This window comes from Mytilus edulis, chromosome 7 (genome assembly GCF_963676685.1).
Source record: "Mytilus edulis chromosome 7, xbMytEdul2.2, whole genome shotgun sequence".
Lineage (NCBI taxonomy): Eukaryota > Metazoa > Mollusca > Bivalvia > Mytilida > Mytilidae > Mytilus > Mytilus edulis.
Window position 1 is genome coordinate 11,777,987 of NC_092350.1, and position 17,186 is coordinate 11,795,172.

At 31.5% G+C, this 17,186-nt stretch overlaps 1 protein-coding gene across 5 annotated transcripts in view; it reads left to right on the forward strand.

Annotated features, from left to right (window-relative positions):
* The first annotated feature begins 128 nt into the window (after positions 1 to 128).
* LOC139529944 (dentin sialophosphoprotein-like) overlaps positions 129 to 17,186 on the forward strand; it is a 31,057-nt gene continuing 13,999 nt past the window's right edge. For 2 of the 5 annotated variants that reach the window (XM_071325935.1, XM_071325939.1), the window contains exons 1-2: positions 129 to 238; positions 9,675 to 9,879. In XM_071325935.1, the coding sequence (XP_071182036.1) occupies positions 9,693 to 9,879 (187 nt within the window). In that variant the 5' untranslated portion in view covers positions 129 to 238; positions 9,675 to 9,692. Of the gene's footprint in view, positions 239 to 9,674; positions 9,880 to 11,073; positions 11,317 to 13,466; positions 13,618 to 16,046; positions 16,656 to 17,186 lie in introns of those variants that run through there. The other 3 variants (XM_071325938.1, XM_071325940.1, XM_071325936.1) reach the window with 3 other exon arrangements.

Below are 17,186 nucleotides of genomic sequence, written 5' to 3' on the forward strand. Positions count from 1 at the left end.
TTTTCGAATTTATTCTTCATAATAAAAAATTTATATAAAGAATAGCGAATTCAAAATCGCCCCTGATTATTAAGCCTTGTTAAATTAATTAATATCTAAAAAAAATATTTTATCAATGTCAATCAAACAAAATAACAAAAATACGAAATAAAAGTTTGTAAAATGCAGCTGTGAAAATGTTGATGATGTTCTGCATTTAAAATCAGAGATGAGTTACATAAATAACTGCAGTTTAAAGGTAAATGAATTTGCATTTATGCATGAAGTACCTATATTTATTTTACCAATCACATCCTAAATTAATATCATATTTAAATGGCAATGTATTAACATTGAAGAAGGATATAATTATGAGGCTTTGATTTGAGTGTACAAGTGTAACAAGGAGACAGAAAACCATCTTTAAACAAATTCTTTATTTGCTTTGAAATCATCCGCGAGCGCATATAGTTATACACCGTATTCCCAGTCTTAACACACTGCATTGGTGGATCCAGGAGGGGTGGGGGGTTCCGGGGGTTTGAACCCCCTTTTTTTGTAGACGATCAATACATTTGAATGGGAGCATAAAGTAGACCCCCTTTACTCTGCGTTAGGAACCCCCCTTTGTAAAATGGCTGGATCCGCCCCTGCTCTGACAAGCAATGAGCCAGTCAAAAAAGTATGGCGAAAAGCTCAATTTGAGTGAATTTAGGGTCAAAAATCTGAATTGAATGATGAAGATAATGTAACATTTTTCAATCAGGCTATATATTGTATTATCGCACCAAGAGTAAATGATTACATTTCGATTGGTTTAAAGCTGTTACGTGGTGACCTGCTTTGATTCCATAGGGGGTTTATTATTATTCGGTTAGAAAATTTCATAGGGGGATCATGACGTCACGTCTACTGTAAGTGGTGACCTCATCTATTGATGGTATTGTGTTTCATGATCCATCAGTGTTTATTTTTTAACAAAAAGTCCAGCATGCAATAAATTCGTTATATTATACTGACCCCCTACATGCACTACGGACCATATACATGTAGGGTGAATAAAATCCACAGAAGATTCAGCCCTCTATGGATTCGGAGGGGGTCAGTAGCGAACCATATAACATATAATGTGATGCTGCAATGGTCCACTATGACAACAATAAATTGCTACTCCATATTTTACAACAAATGTTTTATTTTCAAATTTATAAAATTATTTCGAAATAGAAAGCAAAAGTATAAATATGAACTTCTGTTGCTATCTTTGAATCAGTTGGTTCCACTCATTTTACTTTTTAAAACAGCCTTATTTGACCGGTGACCCTGTTACATGATAGGGCTTACCATGCTTACCGGGCATACAGTGTAGACTAAAATCGAACAAATGAACCAGCCCCTGGCCTGTATGTTTTAATAAGGTCATAAATCTGAAGGAAAGATCAGTGAAAGCTTACATTCTTTAATCTACAAAATATGTCTAATTAACATGATTAAAATTAAGTGTAAGTAAGTAAGCAAGTAAATACATTTTGTACCTACATGTGAGTAAAACTTTATTTTGATTCAACGTATTGACAAACGTACTAAAACATAAGCTCTAGAATAAGCTTTTCATCGTACTTATTCGTAGTTTAATTATATTTTGTGATAACAACACACCTTATTGTTATTTGGAAACTTGTCCCGCTTGACAAGATAATCTGTTTTGCTTGAACTTTGGATTTTCAAGATAAAGATATTTTCTTTTATTATGTCAAAATTTTACGTGAACTTTTATTATGTTTATGACGTCAAGTAATGCAGTTTATGCCAAACTTTTAATGGTTTGTCTAACCCAAAAAGAAATGCAATGTTTTTCTACAACATTGTACTAAATTTTCATCTAAAATTTCTGAAATTTCTGTCTGACTAAATGACTTTTGTCTGGGACTCTGGCATTTTGTCTGTCAGACAGAGTTTGGGATTCACCAGTAATGGCGGATAAATAGCGATAAGGCATTGTAAGGTGTATTGATAAGTGCAGGAAATCTTTGTTTTTGAAACAAAATTCAAGGTAACATAATTATAGTCATGATGGTTGTATATTATTTTTTTTATACTCTTGAACATTTTTTTCTTTCTACTTGAATTTTACTCCTCCTTCATGTCCTTTTCCAAGAAAAATATGAATAAAAAATGACATGAAAAGATGTACATGTTACATACACATGATACATGTATTATAATTGTATTTCATTTCTAATTAATTGTATAACACTTCTTACTTGACCTGCATTGTGTAAAGAAAAAACACAGGTTCATTTCATGAAACAAAAATTGTAAAAGCTCAGAATAAACATGATAAAAGAACCCTGTTTTATTTCACATTCTAAACACAAACATGACAAGTAAAGGAGATTTTCAACTTAGGGCTACTACAATGAAGTAATTTTACAAAACTGTGTGAATTTAGCTTATTAATGATAAAAATAATTGTGACAAAGGACTTAAAAAACTAAAGCAATTTAAAGAACACATATATATAAAAAGATCAAGAATCAACAAGGAAATTGTGATAATATAGTTTAATGGACTGCTTTTTCCTCTGAGGAAAATAACAGGGGGATCATACATTTGAGGTACTTCATGTACTAGTCTAATAAGACTTAAAATAGTACCTTTTTAATGCAATTGCACCATTCTTATTTGCAACATATAATTCTGAAAATGAAAGAAAAAATAATTTGGATAAAGGAGTAGGTCCGGTAAGACCTCTTTTTGGCCCGAAAATATAGCAGTTTTACAAAATTGTTAAAATGTAAACTTTTAGTTATTTATTGGACAGTATAATGCTTCTGCTACATAAATATGAGCTGATTTTGACAATACAATGCACATATATCGGGTACTAGAACCATTAAGTCGTGCTAAATTACTGAAATCTTCACAATTCCATCATTTTAGTTCATGTAGATGAACCTGATTCGTCATGATAAAAATGTGTTGACAATTCAGAAAATGACAGAATAATTTACATGTAGGTAAATTTGTGTGTTTGTTTAACATGTTTAACATGTTTAATCAAACAGGATGAAAACCAATTTTTTGATTATGCCCAATATGGTCAATTTAATCATGTTTGTACATCATTAAATCTGACATCTACGACAATTAAAACTGCCTGAGAATTTACAAGCATCCAAGTAGCACAGTTTATAACCATTATGGCATAATCAAAGGAGTAGGTCCAGTAAGGACCGATTTTGGCCTCAAATTTCAGGTTCATCTGACGAAAGATTTTGACCACTTTTTAAACACTTAAGTGTCTATTTTATTTGAATTAATTAGTTTATGTGAAAGATTTTAACAGATTTAGTCATTAAAAACGATCCGATTCAAGCTCAAATATGAAAAATCTACCTAATATGCCGAAAAATGTCACTTTTCAGATGGTTTTTGGTAAAAATGAAAGTGGCCGCATCCGTGTTCATCCTCAACCTTTATATATATGTTATGTATTATCATAAAATACAACTTACATTTCAATATTAAGGATGAACACGAATGCGGCCACTTTCGTTTTACACGAAAACCGTCTAAAATTTAACTAAAATGCTAGAATTATGAGGATTTCAGTAATTTAGCATGACTTAATGGTGCTAGTACCGGATATATGTGCATTGTATTGTCAAAAACAGCCCATGTTTATGTAGCAGAAGCATTCTACTGTCCAATAAATAACTAAAGGTTTACATTTTAACAATTTTGTAAAACTGCTATATTTTGGAGCCAAAAAGGGGTCACTGCGCACTTGTTTAATCCATGCGTCGTTCGGTCACGCGTTGTCTTATTTTTGATATTCAAATACGACGATTAGTTATACTATAATTATCTCATTAGCAATCTTACACATTTTCTTTTTAATGTCTGATAACATATTATCATCCAAAAACCATCAGGCCACATTTAAAAGAATGTCTGTTTCCCCTCCCCCGGGTCTACCCTTTGTAAACAGACCAGGAAGGCAGGTTCTTTTTTTTTTTTTTTTTTTGAACTGGATGTGATTGTCATAGCATGGTCCAGTCTTCACGCTGAATGGCAGCCCAGACAGCCCAGGCTTGTAAAATTGCTCTTGGGCCTGTAAAAATCATATTTACAGGCCAACAGCATCTAACTAAAAATTTGCAAAAATTGAGCTCTGGGCCTGTAGATTTAACAGTTCTATTCATCGTGAAGACTGATGGTCACATGAATGGTTTGACTTGTCCAGTCCAGGCCACTTATCAGTTGTTTGTGCTCAATTTGAGTGTATTTATTTAGATTATCAATCCTTCTACTTTCAAGCCCTTTCCAAAAATGGAAACAAATTATTTTCAGGAAAAAAATAATTTCGATTTTTTTGTGGAAAATAATTTTTTGACCCGGGGGCTTATTTTTGACCCAGGTGGCCGGTGGGGGGAGGGGAAACAAACATATTTTTAATTTTGGCCTCAATAAAATATTTCTTGGTAATTGCTACCTAACTTTGAGTAAATGAAACATTTATGGTCCCTCTTATGTAGTGATTAAATGATTGTCTCTGATGATCAAACACTTGTCTTTGAAAGCTAGATGATGCTAACAATTAATTAATGATGTTTCCAGTCCTCTGTCATGTCTGTGTACAAATACCAAGATCCGGGAGAAAATAAATAGCTCAATAATTACATGTCATTGCATGTAGTTCTTCAATATGGATATACCTTTAACATGTGTTTAATATTTCTTAAATTTCAGTTGATAAATACATGCAAATACATGTATATATATATAGAAATTGAAAAAAAAAAATTGAGCTCTCTGAAGGTATAGGCCAAATGACCCAAGATGGTCAGCAAATGTTGATTCTTTTAATGTCCCCTTACTTCCATACATATTTTACTTCTTTAATCAAAGCATGGAGAGTTTTCAAACATCCTTTACATTCAATTTTTCTGGTTTTATTGTTCCTGATGAAGATAAATCTAGAAAATACTTTGGTTGCACTAAATTTAAAGTGATATATCTTCTTATTAATTTGTTATAGATCATGTACAAATGATGTATATAAAGTTTTATCCCCGGCTTAGTATATATCTAGGATTTTGATTGGTTAACGCACGTCGTTACAAAACCCATAGCCCCTGGGTGTTGCTAACCCATATCCCCGGACGTTGCTAACCATTATCCCGGGGAACTTCACGCAAGTTTTCCTTAGTTCCATGATTGCTCCTAGTGAAATATTGAAATCTGTAGATTATCCATGATGCTTGTAATTAAATATTTAATTCATTAACGATTTTGTCCTATTATGCCGATCATTTACACTCATTTCATTAAATGCATCACTTGACTGCCACATTTTCAAGGAATGGGACTACTGACCTAGCTATGCAAATTACCAACGTTGACGTCACACCATCTATGGCGTAACGCTCACAACATTGAGCGCCAAATTTGACTCAATCCAGTTTCTCTGTCTTCGTATAAAAAACGTCTTATATTTGACTACCTGTAGGGTTCTACCAAAGGTAGTACCCTACACCCCGTAAAAAATATGTAAAATTTCCAAATTTCAATAAAACTTTTTTAGATAATGAAAAAAACGTTGTTTTCGCGTTACACTTTGTACCCGAATTTCCATAAAACTCACCCGATTCGGACTAAGACCGGGGATAAATTCGTTATCTACGTTCATATCCGTAGATATGGATATTTTAACACCCTTCAGTACCCTGTACACCCTTCGGCTACGCCTCATGGTGTACTGGGGTACTTCAGGGTGTTAAAATATCCATATCTACGGATATGAACGTAGATAACTTATAATATGATCATGATGATGTCAATATCACAACACTAAATGAAATGCTTCTGAAATTGATGTCCTGTATTCAAGTTCTTCATTAATCGTTCATTAGGTACCAAATATATATATATTAGATTTTGTTCAACATTGTATGTTGGCTGAGTTTCCAATAAGAAATTTGTCCTTGATGGTGTATTGATCTAACAGTGCATTAACAGTTTACTGGGTTGTTTACATTAGGACTTATATATGTAACTGGCCACAACATGGTCCTGTCATTTGCCAGTGTTTTATTTTAATAAATTTTGTCTACTTATGAATAAAAATTCAAGAATATTATGAGGAACGTTTGTAAAATGTACATTTTGTTTAAGTACATGTATCATGTGTATAAGTGACAGTATTCATGGTCCTCATGGTATTAGTACATAGATATGATAGAAAAAATAAAAACCCAGGCCTCAGTAATTTTTTTAGAAAAGAGAAAAATTATCACAAGAGTTTTGTTCTTGCCCTACTGAAGTATCTGAGATAAACCCTAATGGCCATTAAATTGTCTCTATTTTTAGTGTTGCTCAATCTTTAGTTTTGTATGTAGTGTAGTGTTATGTAAGAATGCTATAAATCTGTCTTTTTATGCCCCTGCTGTAGCGTAGGGGGCATTAACTTAATTAAGTTTTACCCTTATAATTATCCGTCTGTACGTAAGTATGACATACTTCCATACTCCTAAATTTGTTTCTGTTGTCTAACTTGAGTTTGTCTCTTGAAAACAAATGTTATGAAACTCATACACTGCGCTTATTGTATAGTTTAAAACACAAAACACAGATCAAGTTTGAATTTTGGTTGTGTCACACAACCATTCTAGAGTTATGCCCTTTCATAAATGGAAAAATTTTGTTTGCCTCAATCAAATCTTATGAAACACAATGCTTATTACCACAAAATGCAGATGAAGTTTGAATTTTGGTGGTGTCACTTTAACCATTATCAACTTATGCATGCAAATTTTTTAGTTTCCATTCTCTAACTAAAGTTTGCCTTACCATATGTTGTGAAACTTATACACAAAGCTTATATTACCACAAAATGCGTCACTTTATAAATTAACCATTATAGATTTTTAAGCACCTTTATTAATCGAAAAATTGCAACTACTGTAGAAAAACTAACAACCCTAGACAATTAAGATTGGAGTTCAGGATTCAAGCTCACAAACCTTAATGTTGACAGGCTAGTGATTCAGTAGGTCGACTACTTTGACCACTCAGCTACCAAGGCCTCCTATAAGGGAGAGAATTAATATTCATGACAAAACTGTAAATCTTCATACATACATTGTAGCAGATATATTAAAAGTTTATAAACTTAAGAAGTAAGTAATTAATACTACAGAAATGTGTTAAATGCAGAGAAAGTAATACATTTAACTTAAATAATGATAAAGAGGCAGATAATAGGAGAGGGAAAATCAACAATGGTGAATATATTATAAGATGTATAAGTCACAGAAAAACAGACAAAAACATCACCAAAAGGAAAACAAAATAAATGGAGAATACAGATGATGTCTCAGCTTGCATAACAACATTATAAAGGGACATAACTCAAGAACGCTAAAAGTGACGCTACCAATTGTATTGTACATCCTGAATTTTTTTTTGAATTGTTCAAATGACTGAATATTAGAACTGTCAGGTACATGTATATAACACTGATTTCTGATAGTTACCTGTGACAAAAAGAGATCATCCTTGAATAAAAAACATTTGACAAGAAGCAGTAAAAGTCAAAATTTGCATTCACCAAAACCTTGAACAGAATCAACATTAATTTGATTAAACCTGAGAACCCAATCCTAGAATAAATGGACACATCGTGGAGTGTCAAGCATTGTTAATACATTTGTAGCAGTGTTCAATTGAAAGCACTATAAACATATTGATGTATATAATCAAAATTGGCACAATATAAAAGTTTACAACAGAATGTATTTAGAAGTTTGCCTGACCACAGTTCCAATATTGATCATGTACATCTCTGTGATCAATACAAGAATCTCTATACTTCATTAACAGTCAAGGTTCCTATCAAATTAAATGAACAGTATAAGGTCATTGGTTTATATACCTACAAACATGCAATGTTATCATTGAATAAAGGTGAAAGTTTTATCTTATTGTCTAAGATTGATTCACTTATAGTTATTTATCAAATGTGTCTGGCATTGTCTGTAGAATTTGATTCAGTTCCATTTTTAGCTCACCTGACCTGAAAGGTCAAGTGAGCTTTTCTCATCACTTGGCGTCCGGCGTCCGTCGTCTGTAAACTTTTACAAAAATCTTCTCCTCTGAAACTACAGGGCCAAACTTAACCAAACTTGGCCACAATCATCCTTGGGGTATCTAGTTTAAAAAATGTGTCCGGTGACCTGGCCATCAAACCAAGATGGCCGCCATGGCTAAAAATAGAACACAGGGGTAAAATGTATATTTTGGCTTATATCTTTGAAACCAAAGCATTTAGAGCAAATCTGACATGGTAAAATTGTTGATCAGGTCAAGATCTTTCTGCTCTCAAATTTTCAGACGATTCGGACAACCTGTTGTTGGGTTGCTGCCCCTGAATTGGTAATTTTAAGTAAATTTTGCAGCTTTTGGTTATTATTTTGAATACTATTATAGATAGAGATAAACTGTAAACAGCAATAATGTTCAGCCAAGTAAGACCTACAAATAAGTCATCATGACCAAAATTGTCAGTCAACCCCTTAAGGAGTTATTGCCCTTTATAGTAAATTTTTAACAACTTTTCGTCATTTTTTGTAACTTGTACAAAAATCTTCTTCACTGAAACTACTAAGCCAAATTTAACTAAACTTGGCCATAATCATCATTGTGGTATATAGTTTTAAAAATGTGTCCGATGACCCCGCCTACCAAACAAAATGGCCGACATGTCTAAAATTAGAACATAGTGGTAAAATGCTGTTTTTGCTCTTTAAAACTAAGACATTTAGAGCAAATCTTTCAAGATTTAAATGTCCATCAGAATAAGAAATATCCCCTCACAAATTTTCAGATGAATTCCACAACCCAGTTGTTGGGTTGCTGCCCTAAAATTGGTAATTTAAAGGAAATTTTGCAGTTTTTGGTTATTATCGTGAATACCATTATAGATAGAGATAAACTGTAAACAGCAATAATGTTCAGTAAAGTAAGATCTACAAATAAGTCAACATGACCAAAATTGTCAGAGGACCCTCTAAAGGAGTTATTGCCCTTTGTATAGTCAATTTTTAACAACTTTTCGTCATTTATGTAACTTGTACAAAAATCTTCTTTTCTAAAACTGAGCCAAATTAAACCAAACTTGGCCACAATCATTAGTTTACTAGGGTATCTATTTAAAAAAAAGTGTGTAATGACCCCGCCTACCAAACAAGATGGCCGACATCAGTAACTACAGTAACAGGTGAGCGACACAGGCTCTTGAGACCCTCTAGTTAATACATACACATGTAACTATATTACTAACACCAAATTATAATACAGGTTTCATACAATCATGACAATAGTGAGCTGTACTGTAAATTTGTGTGATGTGATATTTTATGGTAAAGTGACCAAGGAATGAATGTTTTGCCCTAAATCATGTAAATATTATAAACTCTTCATTACTGCAGGAATCTGCACCAATTTTCTTTTTTTGTGCTGTTTAAATGAAGTTTTAGGCATATATATATATATATCATATTGCTGAAGACCGATGCAGTTGTCATAACACAATTATTTGATAACTTAAATTGTCTCTATATTTTGTTTAGAGTGGGTATATTAACTACAGGGATACTGTTGGTTGACTTTTTTTTTTTTTTTTTTGATAGGTGTAGGGTGGTGAAGGCATGGCATGCTATGGTCTATGCAAAGACAGATATGTACTACAGACCAAAGCATTGCTGCCCCACCCCTGGGAATCTTTAGCTGATCTTTGCCAAGACTTATACGAAGCTACCGTCATTCAAGGAAATAAAAGATTGGTTGTATGTGTAGCCTGCTCTGGACAAAACTACAAGATTGATCTAACTTCTGGTAAGTCTCACCCTACACACATCACTTGTTTAAGCTATCTGGACTTTGTGTAGTTTTTTGTTTGTTTGTTTCTGTTTATATATCAATTATTTGTTGGTTTTCATCGTGTTGGTGGCTAGTAGATCTGTATACGTAAAAAGTAATAAGGAGATGAAACATCCATGAAAGTTCCAAAAAAGTGATGTAAACATTTAACATAGGCAACTGTATGGCCTTCAACAATGAGAAAAACACAGACTGTCTAGTATATAGTTGACTATAAAAAAAAATGGAAACGAAAAATATGAAAACATTTCTGTTGTACTGTCTTATATTTTTGATTACTGTCATGATTCCAGTGTTATTCAAATAAACAATGTAAATTTGTTGAAATTTAGTAGTATACTTGAGCTAATTCTCCATTACTAGAGTGAAAAAAATGTTTGTCTTGACTTATAAATCAATATTTATCTTGCTTATATTAAATAGATACATTATATGAATGGAATTTACATGTATCAATTGTCCTAATGCATTTGTAATAGTCTAGCTAATTTGAGGTGAAAATTAAATCCCAGAACATACTTGTTTTCAAAGGGGTAAAACTCCTCATATCCAATTTAACTCAAGCTTGTCAGGATGTAAAAATTACAAAATTGTATCCATATATTACTTGTACCAAATACATTTTGTGAGGATTATGAGTTTCATATGTTATGATTATCGTGAGTTGTTGTTTTTGATTTTATCTTTATGTTTTTCTTGTTTAGGGAGTCTGGTATTGGTAGCACATCTTTGTTAGTCTATATATCATCATGATCATGTATATAGCTATGTTCAATTTATTCACAACTTTTCTAGACACTGCATCAGTTAGAGCATAATGTTATATAGACACCAAGTCAAGTTCATTGTTCTTTTACCAAATTATGAAAGACCATAGTAAAAATTACATCTTGATATCTTTTCATTTTATTTTGTTGGGTTGCTGTCTAATCCAAATTTCTGCACATGAACATGTCCTTTATTCATATGAAAAACATGATCAATTACAACATAGGACAATAATATCATAGGAATCAGATTGATTGACTTTGGTCTAGTGTCCAGTACACAATATTTGGATACAACACCTCCCAAGTTTTTGTTTACACGGATCAGCTGATCGTTACAGGTAACATTTCCTGATAAAGATTATAGATAAAAGTTTGATATGTAAAGTCCAATACATAACAATATTACATGTATGTAACAGCTTGTAAATATACATGCAGTTTTGCATTTGTGTATCAACAGAGACACTAGAAATCATTACACAGGAACTGGGAGCCTCATTAACCCCCCTTATAGAGGGTTGCAGGCTCCCAGGATTTTACAGGATGTTTATTTTAATACGGGAGAAAATTTGTTTGTCACCGATCTTGACAAAATTATGGATACCACCAATCAGACTAACAAGTAGGTTTTAGTATACAAATCAATACATATTTTACACTTATACATGTATGTATGTCATGTTTGTATTACTCATAATCATATATAATTATTAGTTTTAAAGTTATATGATAAAATGTGTATGACAAACTTAGAAAGTAAATTTCCTCATCAAACTTGAAAGTTTTTAAAAGTATTGGTATATATATGATACCTAGCACGTTCATACCTCATTACGCCTTGGGGTCTACATGTACATATTGCTCAGTAGTCTCAAGTTAACATGTTCTTAGGTAGCAACAAATCCAAATGTCGTGAAGGTTTTTAAATATCACTTTAGTGCTAATTTCGCTTTCATCTACACATCAATGAAATTACTTGTACATGTTATCGTCTTGTGATATTGTTTTTACTTTGGTTAACATTGACCCATTGTAAAGTACTTATATTATATATTTGAACTGTATTTTCCTGAATGCTAACTTCCTTATTTGATTTGTTCTATCTTGTAGTATTCATGTGTACATATTTCTTTTTATGCTCCTCCAAAAACATTGAGGAGCTTAAAAGAATTAGTACTGGTATTTTATCGCTTTGTCCGTCTAACTTTCTGTCTTACCATTTGACCTTCTGTTAGTCTTTGTGGGTTTCCCTCCAACTCAATGTTACCAAACCCAAAAGGTTTCCAGATATTAACTTGGGTACCCCTTGCTAATGACTGGAATAATGATTATACCTATAGCAGACAATCTTTTTCGTTAAAATTTTAAATTTACAAGTCTGCAACTCAATTTTTTTAGAAAAATAGCACATCATGATTTGTTTTAATCTTGTGAATTAATATTAACAATACTCTGAACATTTTTTTTTAAACCAATAGACAACACCACCTTCCATTGGTTTTCATGAACAAGCAAGAAATATAAACAACAGAAAAAGCTATAAAATAAGTCTGAGCTGAAATCATGTAATTTATTTCTATTTGTGTTGACAAACAATCAACATGATCGTTTCAATAGTTCAGCAGTTTACAATTTGTTGATCTAGATAATTGGCATTTGTAATAACCTCCATCAGACATGATGTTAGTAAAGTTTTATAAATTACTGGGAATATCAATATTATTTGATATGATGAATGCCAGCATCCTAATTTATGTGTTTAATAGGGAGTACCAGTAGTTGACAGACCAAATATTATCACAATCTATTGTATCAGTCTACATGTAGATGTACTGGACAGGTATGAAATAATTGGACAGTCGAATACAGTAAGGAAGATTTATGATATGAGTCATTATTTGGCCATTAAAGTACAAAAAAAGAATCAATACACTTATAAATGTTTCCAGAACCAAGACATGTTGTGGACATGAATATGGTCAGTGATAAAACTGTCAATAATTTTTGGTTGAAATCTTTTAAAGTTACTTTTGGTTTCTTTGTCTCAATATCATGTATTCAATGTTCGACATACAGCTTGGCTTATATATCAAAGTTTTCACCAGTTCCAACCTTCAAATGTTTTTATGCCCCCGCTGTAGCGGAGGGAGCATTAATTTAAGTTTTAACCTTGTCCGTCCATACGTCCCAAAATTGGTTTCTGTACTGTAACTTTACTTTGCCTTAATATAACCATTTGTTTTAAAACTTATCCACAATGATTACCACAAAACACAGATCGAGTTTGAAATTTTGTGTTGTCACTTTTACTGTTTTAGAGTTATGCCCCTTTACAAATGAGAAATTGCTGAATTTTCATTTCTGTTCTCTAACTTCTGTTTACCTCAACTAAATGTTTTGAAACTTATAAACAATGCTGTATGAATACCACAAAACTGAGATAAAAAATATGACTCTTTTTAGGTTGCCCCTAGATATATTTTTTATAGTGTTGTTGAGTTGTTAGTGTGTCATTGACATTATAATACCCAACTTCTCCTTGAAGTAGGTGCAATTTCTAGTGTTTTTACTCGATACTCAGGAGTTATCAATTGTTGCTTGTAATCTTTAGGACTTTAGTTAAAATTTCATTTCAAATATATATACAGATGATTAATATAAGATTAAATGTAAAATTTGGAATATGCAGATGTTTTAAAAGATCTCATTTTGAAGAAGTATTCATTTCCGGTGTGTAATCTTTAATACTTTAAAAGGATCAGCTGTATTATTATTCAATTTAATTCATGCATATAGTCTAAAAATAGATACGATATTTAAATTTTGTAAATCTTTTGAAGGTCATTTATTTATTAAAAGTTTCTTCAGGTGTTAGAAAAAACTTTTGACAGTATTATGTTGACATTACATCAGCGTCGAAGAGGTAAATATAGTTTTTATGTTTTAAATGACTATTTAAAAAATAAGGTTGTAATTTAACGCTTGATAAGCTATTTAGTTTCTGAATAAACATTATGAAAAAAACAGTCATTCGTAAACATTCATTTATTTATACATTTTTATGCACACTTGACCTAAAACAAATCATGATTGTGATAAATATCATGGTCATGATTGAGATAAATATGAGCATGATTGTAAATCCAAAATCTATTCATTTCTATCTTGTGAATGGAATACACTAGTTAGCACATTATATACATGACCAGTCTACTGTCTTGAGGGGGCCTCAGTTTGTTCACCCTTTATTGAATGTTTATGGATATAACTCTGCTACAGTGTATTCCATTCATAAGATAGAATACGGATTCAAAGAGGTTAAAATGTTGAAGCAATAATACATCAATGATTATTTTGTGACAAATTTTAAAGTTAAAGGGTCATTGAACTATACCTAGAACACATTTAATTTAGGGGCTAGTTTAAGTCCACCTCTGTATGTGGGATTTTATCCCTCTGTTGAAGACCAATTAGTGGCCTTTCAGCTATTTTCTGCTCTATGGTTAGGTTGCTGTTTATTTGACATATTTTCCATTTCTCAATTTTATAAACTATATGATTTTGACAAACAGTCAGAAAATGATTCTAGAAAATGATTCTTGATATTTGTTGTTTCCAGTATTGATAAATGCAGAATTTTAAATAATGCCTGTAATATTGTATTGAATGTCTTCATCCATCATCAGTATAACACTTTTATAATTGTTTAAATCTGTAACACATTCTCATTTAGCATTATATAATATACAATTTTTCCTATAATGCTTTATTACCTTAATTCATAAAAAAATATTGAGTTTCTGTAAAGCTTCCAAATTTTATAAATAGCTGTTGCACATTATTTAATAGATCAATATGTATTGAGTTTATACAAATCTTTCCTAAGTAAATGCCAAGGTGATGGCTGATAGCCATAACTTCTTAAATGGTACACACTTGTTTATGTTTCTATGGTATCAGATCTAGCTGTGTATACTATTGTCAAATTCTTTTGTCAAAATGAAATTTTATATCACAATTTATAAAATGTTCAATGTAAAGAAATGAAAACCACATTTAAGTTTGATTTGTTTATGCAAATTTGAGTAGCAAATTAATTTACAATCAATTGAAATAACAGGGTATTTTTTTTATTTACTATATCCGCCGAATGTAATGCTTTAAGTTCAACCCTAAATTGGATTCTAGTTCATGATATACCGGATGAACAATGTATCAAGATAAATTGGATTCTAGTTCATGATATACATTGTTCATCAGGTATATCATGAACTAGAATCCAATTTTGTGTTGAACTTAAAGCATTACATTCGGCGGATATAGTAAATAAAAAAAATACCCTGTTATTTTAATTGATTGTAAATTAATTTGCTACTCAAATTTGCATAAACAAATTAAACTTAAATGTGTTTTTCATTTCTTTACATTAAAGAATAAAAAAGTTAACTGGCAAGTGAGGACTGATAAGACAGCAACTAAACAATGCAAGCTTAAATAGAATGAATCATGAAAAAGGGGAGGTGTGGTGTACACATGGATAAATTAGACATTAACTAAATTGTACAAGTGATTGAAAATGGACTTGAAACAATTGTAAACAATTGTCTCTGCTTTGTGTCTCTAGATAAAATTGTGTCTGTGTGTAGGTCTGTGTACAGTCTTCACGCTTGACTGTCATTGGTACTTATCAAATTTATATGTAATTAATTAGCTAGGTCACAGGGTTAAAATAATAATAATGTGGGATTATACAGTGGTCATGCTGCACTGATCAATTATTTTAACAAGAGTTATGTCCCTTAGTAATGTTTATTTAATGGAAAATTGCATTGTAAGCACTCTCAAGGTTACATTTCTCTCTTCTTTTTTTTTTGAATTTTATATCTTGGTAAATTTAAAGTTGATTTTATTTCTTTATCAACTGTTTTTACAGGAACTTATGATGTTCTTTTAAATTATATAATTTATATTGAAACTAGAATTGCAAGAAGCTATATAATCTCAAATTTGAAGAAAAAAAAAAGAATTATGAAATTTATTAAAATATTTAAGGTTTGTTTATAACAGCAACATGTTTGACAAGTTCTTGATAATGTATAGAGAACAAAATTTAAAGATAGAGTTGTTTCCCTTGAACAAATAAAATTAAGTGGCTTTGTGAGGAAAATTGGTACCCTGGTCCTTCATTACATCAGATCTGTAACGTCTTAATGCTCTAGAACAACTTTGAATGGAATTACATTTAGTTCAAAGTTAAAGTTACTTAGATATTAGGCAGTCACTGAAATAAGCTTTATATGTGATTACATACATGATACGTAGAATATATACATGTGTGTAAAAACAATTTTCATGTATATCTTAGTTTGCACTTAAATAACAAGATGCAAGTTTTACATCTGAGTTGCCAGCAGCTGGTTTCTTTGTAGTTTATTTTTACAGGCTCAGTATATATCTACACATACATCTTCATTTGTGAATTTGTCTAGAAATGTGCAAACCTTGATTGTGTTTTAAGAGGGGTATTGAGGGAAACCACTTGTATTGATGATGATCCTATGTAGACATTGATATGAATTTGTTACATAAACAGTGACTGAAGGAAATATGAATTGAATTTCATGATGTGTTTCTGTAATTAGGGCTGATTGTTGTCCTACATGCAGATAAAAATTAATATCATATTTCATTGGATTAAGAAAAACAGTGTGGTATAAAATTAAATGGCTTCAGAAAACCAGAAGAACAGTAAAACAATTAAATGGAAAACTTGGCCATATAAAGGCTTCAAGAACAACTGAAGTTTAAAAACATCATCAGAATGTAAAACTTTAGGATTGTTGTAAAACATGTATGAGTTCTTTGATAACATGGATATTGATGTCAACTTTTATGAGGACCTATGTTTCTGTTTTGTGGGGGAGGTATTGTACACTCCTGATGATGTTGTTCATATGACAGGTGAGATGAGCATGATGAGTGTTACTATCAATACAAAAAATTTACATTATAGAAAATGACATCTTACAAAGGATTGATACACAGAATACTGTCAAGGCTAATATTGGAGTTCTCTTTCTATTATTTTGAGTAATAATAAATAACGTGATTGCCAAAAGACAGTGAGGTCATTAACCTTTTCCTTCTTATGTTTGCTTTACCATGTTTACATTGCTATCAATTTTATTGATTGAGTTTCCATCATAGAGTTGTTCCTTCCTTTGAATTTTCACATACAGTACCTTTCAGAATGATGTTTATGCAGTTGTAAATTTTTAGGATGAAATAAAATTAATTAACATGAAGTGAGGTTCTGCTAACATGCTGAAAAAGTTAGGGTAGGTAGGTAGGATGTCAAGCAATCTATAATAGATTTTTACCATTGGCTGTCACTCTTTTCCAAGGCTCTCAAGTCAATATTTGTATTTTTGTTGAGATCTATTTAGGTTCATGTATTAAAATGCTACAGTGGCTTATTCAGTAGCATTCCTG